The sequence below is a fragment of the Parasteatoda tepidariorum genome, chromosome 11 (genome assembly GCF_982258835.1).
Source record: "Parasteatoda tepidariorum strain Cologne lab strain chromosome 11, Ptep-v5.0, whole genome shotgun sequence".
Taxonomy (NCBI): Eukaryota; Metazoa; Arthropoda; class Arachnida; order Araneae; family Theridiidae; genus Parasteatoda; species Parasteatoda tepidariorum.
Window position 1 is genome coordinate 39,096,391 of NC_141765.1, and position 14,165 is coordinate 39,110,555.

The 14,165-nt window shown below is 30.8% G+C and overlaps 1 protein-coding gene across 1 annotated transcript in view; it reads left to right on the forward strand.

The window, feature by feature from the left end:
• LOC107456095 (uncharacterized) overlaps window positions 1–14,165 on the forward strand; it is a 55,355-nt gene that overhangs the window by 19,859 nt on the left and 21,331 nt on the right. Inside the window, exons 9-13 of the mRNA XM_043051133.3 lie at window positions 2,024–2,122; window positions 2,260–2,388; window positions 3,370–3,498; window positions 3,731–3,847; window positions 4,763–4,861. Coding sequence (XP_042907067.3) covers window positions 2,024–2,122; window positions 2,260–2,388; window positions 3,370–3,498; window positions 3,731–3,847; window positions 4,763–4,861 — 573 coding nt within the window. The remainder of the gene's footprint in view (window positions 1–2,023; window positions 2,123–2,259; window positions 2,389–3,369; window positions 3,499–3,730; window positions 3,848–4,762; window positions 4,862–14,165) is intronic.

Genomic DNA, 14,165 nt, shown 5'->3' on the forward strand with positions numbered 1-14,165 from the left:
TTCAAAATTATAGTTCTTAGTACCACACATTTTGTAAAAAATACAAAACTGAAAAGTAAATATTATCGAATAAAAGGTTTTTAAAATGTCTTCCCGTTAAAGAAGTTTATACTCTCTCTACCATTTTTTCTCCTGCTTCTTTTATACAAAACTGTGAAAAATTTTGTATTTAATCTTGTTCGGTTTAAAAAGTTTTTTCAGACTATAAAAGTTCTGTTTAAAGCTTGGAAAATTATCAGAAAAATAACATTTTCATAGACAGAAAGCTTCAAAAACTCCGGATTCTAGGAGAAAGCTCTAGGTGCCCCAATTCTGTGGTCCCTGTTTGCTTGTTTTTCGCTTGCACACTTATTCTATTGGTATGACAGCCCTTTGTGGGACAGAGCCTCTTCTAGAACCTTCCTCCAATCTGCTCGTTTCTTTGCGATTTTTCATCAGCTAGTAATTCTTAGGATTTTAAAATCCTCTTCCACACAGTCAGGCCATCTGATCTTAGGCCTACCTCTAACTCTAGTTGCAACTGATTTATAATTGAAGAACTTAAATGTCAAGAAAGAAGGATCCATTAGGCAGACGTGACCCGCAAGCTTTAGCGACTTATTTTGATGTATTAGTTGACATCCTTCCTTGAATAGCCTACATAGCTCAAAATTATGTCGTTGTTTCCATAAGTCATCCACATTTATTGCGCGGAAAATATTTCTCAAGGAAATATTTCTCGGAAAATATTTCTTCGGAATCTTCGGAAAATATTTCTCTCAAAAACAACAAGCAGGTCTGCTTTTGATTTAGTTAAAGACCGTGTTTAGGACCCATAAGTTAAAACTGGTCTAATGATTGTTTTCTATAGCATTATTTTTGTTCGTCTTTTAATTAATTATGACTTTAGAAATGTTCTTAAGCCATGAAGGTATTGATTAGCTGCTATAATGAGTCCCTTTATTTCTGTGCTTATGTCATTTGAGGCAATAATATCTGAACCGAGATAAGTGAAATTTTCAAATTTAGAATTTCTGGTTTTTAAAAATTTGTAATTTGTAGGAGTTATAATAATTGACGTGTATTTGATCCTGTCTTCGTTAACAACTAGATGCATATTTTCTGAAGAATTCTTAAACTGCTTCCACCAAAGTTTTATTTTGTCCATGCCAGGATTTGCATTGTTTTAGTGAATATTGTGCCTCGAGTGTTAGCACCGGTATCACGAATCACCCATTCCCAGCGCCAAGTTGAAAAGAAGACAGACAAGAGCGCCGCCCTGTCTCACACCATATACGATTTCAAAAAATTCTGTGTGTTTGCTAGATAGCTTTATTCAGAAGAAAGTGTGAGTTAAGGTCGACTTAATAAGCGGCACAGGTTTATCCGGAATTCCTAGCTAATTAGGAGCTCTGAGTAGCTCTGTGTAGCTCACACTCGTTTCAGAAAAACATGTGTTATAAAAATGTAGAGAGAATGATTAATCGGGAATAGATGACTATGAAACTGATTTGATGATGGGAAAAAAATTTTTTTCAAACTCCTTATTTTAGATTTTTATATATTAGTATAAATATAATTCCGACGAAATAACAGATTTTTTTAGTAACTATTAGGCTGTTTTTCATAATTAAAAAATACCAAAATATATTTTTGCTTGTAATTAGAGCGTCAGAAAAAAATATATAAAATGAACACCGGTGTCCCATCTGAGTTTAAAGGTTAATGTTTAAGTCTGTTACTATTAAAGTTAAATTTCAATAATATAACAGAATATACAAATAATAACGAAAACTACTTCTGCATATCAATTGTGCAATACACATTTATGATTTTTTTTTATTATTTTATCTTAACCGCTTAAAAAGTATAAATATTTAAATTACTTATTTCTTTCAAGTAAAAACTTCTAGCTTAGATTGGGTTTTACTGTATTAGCCAAAGTTTAGATAGTTTGTTTAGATAGTTGGCTAATGGGTTTTACTGTATTAGCCAAAGTTTAGATAGTTTGTTTCAATGAAAAGATTTTTCATTATTTTTTCAGGATGGAGAAACACCTCTTCATAATGCCGCTCGTCATGGTCAACTAAAAACTGTATTACAACTATTAGAAGATGGAGCCGAATTAGACAGTCTCTCAAAAGTAACGATTTCTTTTTCTTGTTTCTACTTTTCAAACATTTTGAAAATCAAAATTTCATTATGTGGAGTATTTTCTTGTTTTTTGAACTGATTTGAAATTGTATGTTTAAAAACGTCCAATTTTTTTCTTCTTTTAAGCATGGGGAAAGTGTATTACATGTTGCAGTCAAAAACTGCCATCATGAAATAGCTAAAAGCGTAATATATCATAAGAAGTCCAGTGTCACAGAACTCCAACTCAACAATTACATTAATCAGCCAAATAAGGTAATTAGTTCAGTTCTGAATCTATTCCTTAAAATCTTATGATGAGTAAAAATTTACATATTTATTTGTAAGCACGTTTGGTTTGTATTGAATCAAACTTTCATTACTTAATTTCGTTCTCTTTTCAAACAAAACAAAAATAATTTGCAAACGTGCTATGATTAATAACTTTAGTTACTTTTCTATAATACTAATAAACTTTATTTTGATTGCAAATATAATGTTTTTGAATTTTTATCTTTCATCAATTTTATCTCTTTATGTGATTTCTTCTTTAAAAATTTTAATGAGCCCAATTATGACAGTTTCTAAAAATAAAATAAAAATCTTATTTAGAAATAAATGATATCACTTAACTGTATTAAGTGATGCATGTTTATGATAAGGAGCTGGAAAAGTGCTAGACCTAGGTATAAATTTGCCTCTTGGAAAAAATTGAATAACTTTATTAAGCAAATTAATGTAAAATACTGATTTATTAGTAAATTAAAAGGCAAATGTCATAAAAAAACTAAATTGCAAAAATTATAATTACTCTCTAATATTTTTTTTATTTATTTTATCTATTTTAAAGAGTATTATTTGTTCTCAAATAGATTCTTCTAATAGTTGACACCACCAAAACTTTACCGTCATAATCAAGTAAAAAGTTTCCAAACTGCTTTAGAACATTTTTAATGATTTGTTTGTTTCCAATGTTGTAACCATGAACATACTGTTTTAATAATGATTCTGTTTCAACTTTTTAAAAAGTAAAAGGCAGTATTTTTTATTATTAATTCAAATTTTTCATATATTTTTATAATTTTGAAAAATTAATAAATACTCTAATGTAAGACGATTCTGCGTTGCTTTGAATCAATATATTAAAAAATAGTTATATTCTTAACTAATGAAAAAAACCAATAGTTATGTGATCTAAACTTTCATTTTAATGAGTAACGTTTTGTAAGTCCTTGTTTTTTTTACTCCATAATTTAGAAGGGTGAAACTGCGACTCATTATGCTTCATCAGTAAGTAAGGATCAAATTCATTATCCCACAGAAGATAAGGATCTTATTGCGTTAATATTACAAAATGGAGGAAGTGTCACAACCGAAACAAAGCAGGTAAGTTGTATATTTTATTATTTTATCATTGTAAAAAACTATAATTTTTATAAAATTGAATACTTTTTTAAAAAAATATTCCATTATTTTGAAAATGCAAAGACTTTTTAAAATTTCGTCATAGAAACGAAATATTGTTTACATGTAGTTAGCTGGAAAAAGTTTCCTAACTTTTGCAATTCTGTGCAAATTATTCATTGAAATGAATGCAATTAATTTATAATATTTTCAGAATTGTGAAACACCAATCCACTATTGCTGCAAGGCTGGAAATGAGGATGTATTAAAAGAAATCATTGCTGGACTTCCAGCTTCCAAAATACAAATAGCTTGCAATAAACAATCTGCCGTAAGTATCATAGAAGCAATTTATTTTAATAACATGTTAAGCGATCTATTTCTATTCGTTATGAAAAATCGAAACTTTTAGCAACTAGAGGTTATTATCAGAATTAGATTCAAACAGATAATTTCTACTGTTTCAAAACTGGAGATCAAAAGAATTTTAGGATGGACTTTTTATAAGCAGCTGCTCATTCTTCCTAGCCCAAATCGTGGAATGTGTGTCCTCACCTGAACACTAATTCCCATGTTGTTCCGGATTCTCCGCGTGCAACCGCGGTGGACACATTTGTGCTTTCGATTGGACACGACTGTCTCCATGTCCATTTATATTACTTTAACATTGTCGACATTGCTCTATGTATTTTATGACAAGATATGACTGTTGCTTACATTGATCAACTTAATTACTTACTCCTCTGCTCTACTGTCCATGAAGGACCTTGACCTCCTATACCATAAACTCCACTTTTTCCTGTCTTTGGTCTAAATCTTCCAATTTTTGATTTTCAATTTTTTTTAAGTCTCCCTCTACCTCATCTAGTCATCTTTTTCTGGGACATCCGTCCCCTCTTTTTCCCTCTAGTCTTGCCCTATAGATTTACTATATTGCTCTTTCCACGTCACTTATTCGCTTCAGATGTCCGAGGTATCGTATTATTTTTGTTTTTACTATATTTACTATATCTTTCTTAATAGAGCTTACTTAATTCTAAATTACTTCTAATTCTCCACACGTCTTCATCCTTGATTGGTCCATATATTCTCATTGGAATCTATCTTTCAAAAGTAATAACTATTTTTTTCTTCATTCTGAGTGGTTGTTAATATTGCTGCTGCATATGTAACAATTGGTCTAATTTTTAACAATTGCTGCATATGTAACAATTGGTCATTTGGTCTAATTGTGCTTACTTTTTAGACTGGTTGGTCACCCTTACTCTACGCTTGTGATTACGGGAACTCTCATGTTGTTCAACTACTACTACAAAATGGAGCTCGAGTGGATGTCTTTGATGTCGTAAGTAAAGTGAAATGTTTTTATACAGTTAAAACAGAGTCTTTAATAATGAAGCCTATTTTAAAATCTGCCTATATTTCATCACTAAAAATTGAGTATTAAAAAAAGTAGCAAATATTTCTTTTAAAATTGCAAATATTATGGGGTAAGAAACGATGCTTTGTTTTTTAATAACTTAGATGTTGTCACCATGCATGGAGAAAAACATTTTGAAAAAATTATTACACTGTATATGCCCTGTTACGGTTGGGTATAGAATAAACAATGAAAAGTTGCGAAAATGATAACAATTTAGAAAGAAAAAAAACTAAAAAATTAATGGCCGGGTGAAACATATAGTTAGTACATTTTTTGAAGTGGTGTCGCAAAACTTTTATAACCCATAATGAATAGTAAATTTTCTTCTTCAAAAATAAGTTCCAGAAGATAACAAGTATATTCTAAAAAAACATACCTTCTTCTCCATAGAAGCTACCTGAGTCTTGGATGAAACAAACAGACAAAAAAACCTTGGCTAGTGAAAATGAATTAGTCCAGTTCTTTTTTTGAAAAAAATCTTTGTTGTTTTATTGGATAAGAACATGTTAAAAATCATCATATTGAGGCACATCATGTAAGGAATCATCAATGGCACATCCTAAAAATGTGGTAACTAGTGATAACTGGACAGGAGACCGGACTTATTCTTGAAAAACGGAAAAGCTGCCGACATTCTTTTTGAGATTTTTTTTTTGAAGAGATTAACCAGCAGGAGATATCCCGATCATGAAGTTAGAAAATGACTGTGAAGGATTTCCATCACTGGCGGTGGCTGGTCCGTGGATCATCTTAAAAGCTGGAGATTTATCAGGAAAATTCTTTAGTAGACATTAATCCGAGACAATGAAAAGGATAGCAGATTGACCACATGGCGGTAGATGAGTTAGTTACAGAGAACAAAACAACAAATAAAGATGGCGCAAGGAAGCCATTCTTCCAAAAAGCTTCTCCACCGCAGGGAGGTGGGAGCAAAAAAATATCAAAAACTCCGTTAAGCGGAGGGCAGCAAAATTACTTGACCATCAAATTATCGAAAGCATCTCGTCTTTCGCGCTCTTCCTTTTTATATGATACAAAAACTTAAAGTTGAAGTTGTAGTGCATGTTGTGCAAGTTAAAGTTAAATTATCTAAAAATTACGAGTTGAGAAGAAAAAATTGATTATACGTTAACAGTTACGGTTGAGAAACACAACATACACGCGGAGATGAAAGATGCCGACAACCAGTGCGAATTCTCAGAAAAAAAAAGGGTGGAATGTTCTCGAAAGAAAGGGGCTCTTCAAGGAGCTGGTAAGGAATTTTAGGGGGAGAATGTCCAAATTGCGCTACCGCTTAAGGGGCTAAAGAAAGATGATGAAATAAAAAAATTTATTACAAAATTATAAATTAAGTCAAAAGAATTAGTATTATTGATTAAAAAAAAAAAAACAGGATATTTATAAATTAGGCTGTGACCTAAATTTTGAAAAAAATTTTGAAGAAAAATTTTTTTTTTGTTTTTGCAAAAAAATATTAATCCAAAAAAATTTATAAATGAAATTAAGTTCTAACAGCCTGCAACTCCAGTTCACCACTACTCCACTTACAAATAGTCAGATGTTTACATAACAATCTATATATCAAAACTTTTGATAGTAAGAGTCTGAAATGAGAAAAGCTGTGCCTCAAACATAAGACATACAAAGAACTAGTAACACATAACAACACATACATATAAGCAGCTTTACATGGCTGCGTCTTGATTAGTGAAAAGGCAAAACAATGTTAATTGTTTGATAAAGGGACGAAAAAAACACAAAACAATCTTAATTGTTTGCTAAATGAAAACAACCATTTTGACACAGAATCGTCAACACATGTACTATAAATTAAACTTAAACAACATATGCCTTGATGCATGTGAATGCCTATAAGTGCAATAACACCCGTATAAAAAATTCAGGCTACATGAAGTAGACTGAGAAAATCTTCTCCAAAGAAAATAAAATTAAGGAGGTAAAATGGATAATTGATTATTCAAAAAAGAAAATCTCACTTAGTAATAGTGGAAAAGCAATTTTTGAGGTAAAGGACATTAACTCAAATTATTCCTTGTAAGAAGGAATTGAAAAAAAAAATTGATTTGTTTGCTGGAAATTATTATGAAAAAAAATTGAAAAATTGCAAACAAACGAAAAAAAAAATCAGGCTACCATTGTAGACTGACAATACTCCGAGCTTAAACGAAAAAAACTTTGTACAACATTTTGTACATCAATCCATTAAGTGAATTTTGAGAAAAAAAAAATTTGAAACCAATCAAACAAGATTGATAAGTAATAATCCGAGTTAAAACGACAAAAAAATTTAGTACACATCAAAATGTATACCTGAAACAAATCAAAGTCATTAGTGAGAGCAATAAGTGCACAAAAATTATTAATTTAAGACTTAAAGAAAGTTAAAAAAAATTGCAATTAAATTTTACTAGTTGTAACAGGAAAAGCCTAGGCAAAACATTAAACTGAACAAAAACTGCAAGGAATTTTAACACTTAAAAAAACAACATATTGACTCACAGAACTTTGACCAAAAAAAACTGCTCAAACAAAACAAAAAAACAAGGTCTTGACACATTGCTTACAAAAAGCATTACCTAACAAAAATTGCTGAACAATATACAATTAACAAACTCAGCATCAACAATTTGTATAAAACAACATAACACAAAACAATAAAAAATCATAACAACCGTTGTGACACCTTGAGATGTACAATGAGGTGTACTTGTATACATTACTAATGCAAAGAGAATTCACACTCTGCAAAAATCCAAAAAAATTTTTGTATGTAATAATAGTGACTTATGACATACTAGAAAAGGAAAAAAATACTGTACAGAACTACAGGGTCGAAAAACAAAAAAATTGGCATTCGAAATCAAGCATCATTAATTAATTACAATTATGTGTTTAAGTAATTTTAAAAAAATACAAATATTACCATGAAATATTTGTTAAAAAAATTGCAAACAGTTAGACATGAACAACCACAAACACGAACCCATAGTTATAAGTTTGTAGAGTCGCAAAAAGGAGGGCACTGCTCATCATCCACCATAAGAAACCATATCACTATTTGAATACCTCATTCAATAATTAAAAAAATTTAGAACCATTGACAAAATTAGTTACAAGAACTGTATATCAAAAAAAATTTAACCAAAAAAATCACTGGTATTGCCTGACAAGTACTACAGGATCCCGATGTTCCGCGGATATGAATGCCAGCATCATATACACCGATACCCAAATAACACCCATCACACATAACAATGTTACATTCAAACAAAATTTATTAGAAAAAAATTATTTACTTCTTAAATTGTAAGGACAAGCCTTAGGGAGGGTGATATCACTATCAATTACACTAGGGGAGGTATCCAAAGAGGGATGAAAAAGCAAATTTTGCCTCCTATGAGGACATAGACGTAAACGGTCTATATGAACAGTTAGTTTAGGTGCCTTTGTATTGTCCAAAAGTTGGATTACATAATCCACATCATTAAATTTTGACAAAATAGTAAACGGACCATCAAATTTAGGTTTAAACACATTAGTATGTTTTAAGTAGACAATATCACCAATATTTAGTGATCTTAATTTTGCTTTCGCACCTTGTCTCGAATTTTGTTTGACTTGTGCTCGTTCAGAATTATGGTAAGCATTTTCATATGCAATATTGAGTTCATTCAAGGTCTCCAATAAATAGTGAGATTTATCCAAATGTATTGGTTCAACACTAGTTTCAAAACAATCAAAAATTAAAGCCAAATTACGACCAAAATGAAGTAAGTTAGGGGTGAATTTGGTTGAAGAGTGAATTGAACCATTGTATATATTTTGGTGAATTAATAAGCTGGTTGCAAATGACACACCTTTCTCATGTAAAGTTAAAACAGAAGACTTAATAGCTTGATTAATGCGTTCACTCATTCCATTACTTTGAGGATGAGCAGCACTGCTATGGGCTAATTTTATGCCTAACTTTTTATTGATTAATTCAAAAACCTCAGCTTTAAACTGAGTGCCTAGATCTGTTAATAGGTATAACATTCTACCATAATGAGTAATATAATTCATTAAATGTTTAGAAACAGTCTCAGTGGTTAAATTGACTAGTTGGTTTAAAATTAAATGTCTAGAGAAATGATCTATGAAAGTTAAAATATATCCATAATTTTTAATGGGTCCTACAATGTCCATTGAGACAAATTGTCCAGGCCTCTGAGGTAGCCACATTGATTTTAAAGGAGCAGGCTTGCTCGCAGACTGTTTATGTTTAATACATAATTCACAAGACTTAACATAATTACAGGTATCACTGTAACAATTTTTCCAAAAATATCTTTTAGACACAAGCTCATACGTCTTTTGAATACCAGAATGGGAAACATGACAAATATTTAACACTTTAGATTTTAATGAATTTGGAACTACAATTCTGTGTTTATGAGGAAAAACCTCAGTGGCATACATTAATATACCATCATTTAAAAAGAAATGTTCAGTCTTAGATTGATTAATTAACGTGGGATTGTTTAAAAGAGAAATAATTTCCTGAATATTTTGATCTTTATATTGTTCCGATTTAAATGTGTCTAAAGAAATTTCAAGAGGGGAGTCATTAGTTAAAGCATGAATTACATGGTCTTCATTTATATCAGTGAAAGGTAAAATTAGTTCAGAATCATTACTATTTAAAGCAGGTTGACAAAAATTTGGATCAGGAGAACGACTAAACCAGTCGGCTAACACATTCTCATGACCAGGTATATGTATAAACTCAAAAGTATATTCACTTAAAGCAAGCAACCAACGTGTGATAATATCAGCAGGTGATGTAACCTTGCGATAGTGTTTTAGGGGTTTACTATCACTCAGAATTGTAAAATTTCTATTATAGAGGTAAGATTTAAATGCTGTAACACCCTTAAAAATTGCATATAGCTCCAATTTGATGGCGGGATAGTTTTTCTCAGACTTGGACAAAGCCTTACTAAAAAAAGAGACAGGGCGAAGAGATCCTTCATGCTCCTGCATCAAAACTGCTGAAATGCCTAATTTGCTCGCATCAGTATTTAGGAAAAACGGTTTACTGAAATCGGGTAACTGAACAAAAGGTTTCGAAAAAAATGCATTCTGTAATGCATCAAATGCCCGCTGTTGTTCGTCATTCCATTTAAATTTAGATTGCTTTGTAGCAACTTTAGTCAACACAGCAATTAATTGGGCGAAATTTGGAATTAAATGGCGATAAAAGCCACACACACCTATAAACTTCTTAACCTGTTTGGCATTACGAGGGGTAGCAAATGTAGTAATTTTGGCTATATTGGATGAAGTAGGGGTTATACACTTATGGGAAATTACAAAACCGAGATATTCAACAGAATCTTTAAAGAAAGAACATTTATTAGGAGCTAAAGTTAAGTTGTATTTAGTTAAAATTTTAAGTAACGCTGATATTCTATTAGTCATTTCCTCAAAGGAATTTGCTCCGATTAGGAAATCGTCTTGATAAGCGTGGATACCTTTAATACCCTCAGTATTTAATTCCTCAATAATTAGGTCTACTAAAGCCTGGAAAGTACTCGCTGCCGTTTTGAGGCCTAAAAACGAGTCGTCTATTAGCGAAGGATCCAAAAGGAGTAGTAAAAGTTAGTATGTCCTGTAGGTGCTCAGGAAGCATAACCTGCCTATAGGCTTCGCGAATATCACACTTAGTGAAAAATTTATAAGAAGAAATTTCATTAATTATCGTGCTTATCTTAGGCAAAGGGTAAGTGGAGCTTTCTACCACTGCATTAAGTAATCTTAAGTCTAAAGCTAAACGATACTTAGGTTTTCCCTGACTATTTTCTGAGTTTTTCTTTTTGACTAAGACTAGTGGAGCAGCCCAATGGCTAACATGCCTATGAATAATACCGGCTTCCACTAATTCATCTAATTCTTGTTTAATGTCATCCCTTAAAGCGTATGGAATTTCAAATGGTAATGTTTTTATTGCATTGTCATTTTTCAATGTTAAAGAGGGAACCACACGATCAGTACATCCTAAAGTTTTTATGGTTTTAGAAAATGCAGCAAAATTCTCCAATAAAATGTTTTGAAGAATTAATTTTTGATCAGTGTCTAAATGTGCTAAATCAAAATCAGTAGATTTTAGTTCATCTTTTCTTAAATTTAAAATATCCTGAGAAGCAGTAATTAAATTACACTGTTCTAGATGAGTACAATCATTTAAATCTACATTATTACCATCATTACTATTTTGGACAACAAAATTACAAATAATATAATCTATATTCAAGCCTTTATTTAAATGAACAGTGTTATCAGAATTATTTTGGATTATTGTATTAAAAGACTTATTATCAACAACATTAATAGAAGGATGAATTAATATCTTTGAATTATAAGTAGGTGTGAAATACACTTCTTTATTTGTTTGATTAGCAAAAGAATTAATTCTTAAATGGGCAATGGCAGTCTCGCCTGGCTCAATTGTGAGTTTATTTTTTAAAACTACATCAATCTGTTCATTATTGGTATGATTAGAAGCTAACTTATCAAAATTATTTAAAGGAATACAAAAATTACTAAATTGCGCCAACTCGTCTTGGAAGTTAATAAGAACATTATGTGTTCTTAGAAAATCAAAACCTAGAATTCCCTGAAAAGTATCACTCTTAATATCTGCAATAAAAAATTGATGTCGAAAAAAATTATTATGGATTTTAAAGGAAATTTCAGCACAAGCCGAGAATTGTAGCTGAAAATTAACTGTTCTTATTTGGACTTTTCTTGATAAGAATTTTACTTTATTATGAACCCTGATTGCATTGAAAGTATCTAATGTCAATAATGAGACTGACGACCCACTATCGAGTAGAAAATTTACATTAACATTTTTAAAGCTAGAAGCAATTGTAGGAAGATTAATTTCATGTGAAACAATATTTATGTGTTCAATATTTTCTTTATAGTTACAGTTAGTCAAAAACTCCCTAATGGTAACATTTGAGTTATGCATCGATTTTGACATAAACTCATTTATATCAAAAATTTTGGATGGTTTGGTGGATGAGAAGACAGGGCCATCCCCTACTGCCTCCTGCGAGAGTTTAAAGGATTGTTACCTCTATAATTAGTATTATTAACCCTCGGTCTAAATTGTTCATTTTGACTAGGAATCGGTGGCGGTGGATACTGCGGTGCAGTGAACCTGGGAGAAACCATGGGGAACTGTGGCGGAAAAGAATGCATCGCCAATGGCCCAAATGAATTTTGTCTTAAATGTCTGAGATACGTTCGACACACACTCATGATATGCCCAGACCTATTACAGAAAACACAGTGAAGGTTTGGAGTTGGGCGAGGTTGTTCATGTCCAACCCGATCCTGGTTCTGTACAGGGTGAACTAAAAGGGGACATAATTTAGTGCTGTGGGGTTTCGAACATATACTACAATTAGACTGCATAGTCTCAATTCTAGTTGTCAGCATTTCGAGTTGTTTTGAAATTAAGGTGAGCTGATCAGGTGCAGCAGAAGCACACTGAGTCACCGCATGAGCTGCGACTAAAGGAGTAGCCGATCCAGCTAAGGATTGTTGTATTGTCACGATATGATTGGCCCTTTTGACCATCTCGCGGTAATCTTGTATTCCCTCAATGAGAATAGTCTCCTTAAGGTGCAAAGGGATTGCAGATAAGAACTGCATGGCTTTTATCCGAGACAAAGCAGTTTGGTCATTAATAAAGTTATATGCCTTATGGGCAAGAGAATCTATCCTATATTCTAAATTTTTGATAGTTTCAGAGGGCAAAAGGCTGATTGCCTGAAATTTTGCCAAGTCAGCCGAGGAAGAATCTTCTTGTTTGAAAAAATTTTGAAGCAGCTGACATGCATCCTCGAACTTTGTGACCACCCTACATTCAGGTGAATTCTGAAAAAAGTGAGAGCAGCCCCAGACAATTTTGATTTTAACAAGTATAATGCAGCCGCATTGTCAAACTGATTTAATTTTACTAGATCTTTAATTTGGTTCAGGAACCACTCTACATTCTGAGAATTTCCAGAAAATTCTGGACTATTGAAATTGAATTTAGGGGTTTGCCTATTGGCCTCTATGTTATTTACGTTGTCAGGCATAATTATTGGATTAGAATACGTTCTATTACGGGTTTGAATTGGGGTCATCTAATGAAAAAAAATTAAATAATGATAGTATCAATTACACAGGTATTATTACTAATTGTAACCTTTTGATAATCTCATGAAAATAATGTACACATTGAAATATAATAAATTTAAGTATCAAGAAAAACACAATTAAAAAATTAGGTAACCCTTCAAATTACTGTTAATCATATAACGATATACTTGCATAAACAAGAAATATCAACCATTAGAAAAAACAATATTGTCATTAATTATTTCAAAGTGCAAATAAATACCCAAAAAAATTTTAAAAACAAGTTAATCATAAATATGTAATTGTAGTATAATAGATTAGAACACTAATAATTTATCAATATAGGAGAGTAAGACATTTGCAATTCATATTAAAAATCAATTCAATAACCTTTCAACAAAACTCATCAATTAAATTATCAAACATGACCTATTTCAAAAGCATAAGAAGCAAAATTTTATTTCACATAACATTTACCAAATATTAAATAATGATTATTTTATTTTAACCAATTGCTGTGAAAAAAAATTTTCAAACAATTTATGTAAACATCAATTTTATAGAATAAAAGGAATCTTATTTTTAAATTGTTATATGAAAAATTATTTACCAAATCTTATCCAATTACTACTTATTATTTAATCAAAAATATTTATATTAATCATCCTAATCAAAATCGTTATTTTTACTCACTATTATAAAACAATTGTAATATTCAATTACAGAAATTATGACAAATAATTATTATTTACTCAACTTAAAAAAATTATCCATTTGGTTATTGTATGAAACAAATTAGTAAATAACCAAAACAAGATATTAATTAACTAATCAAAACATAAAGTCTATTAAAAAAATTTGATTACATTGCATAATTTATTATTGTTTATTTGGCTATTATATCAAAAACTATTGAAATAAACAGTTCATTTCCTACTCCAAACTTAAAGAAATTTATTGAAATTAATTTGTATTAAACATTGAATAATAATATCTTACTTTACTCATAGTAAAAAAATTTAATTTG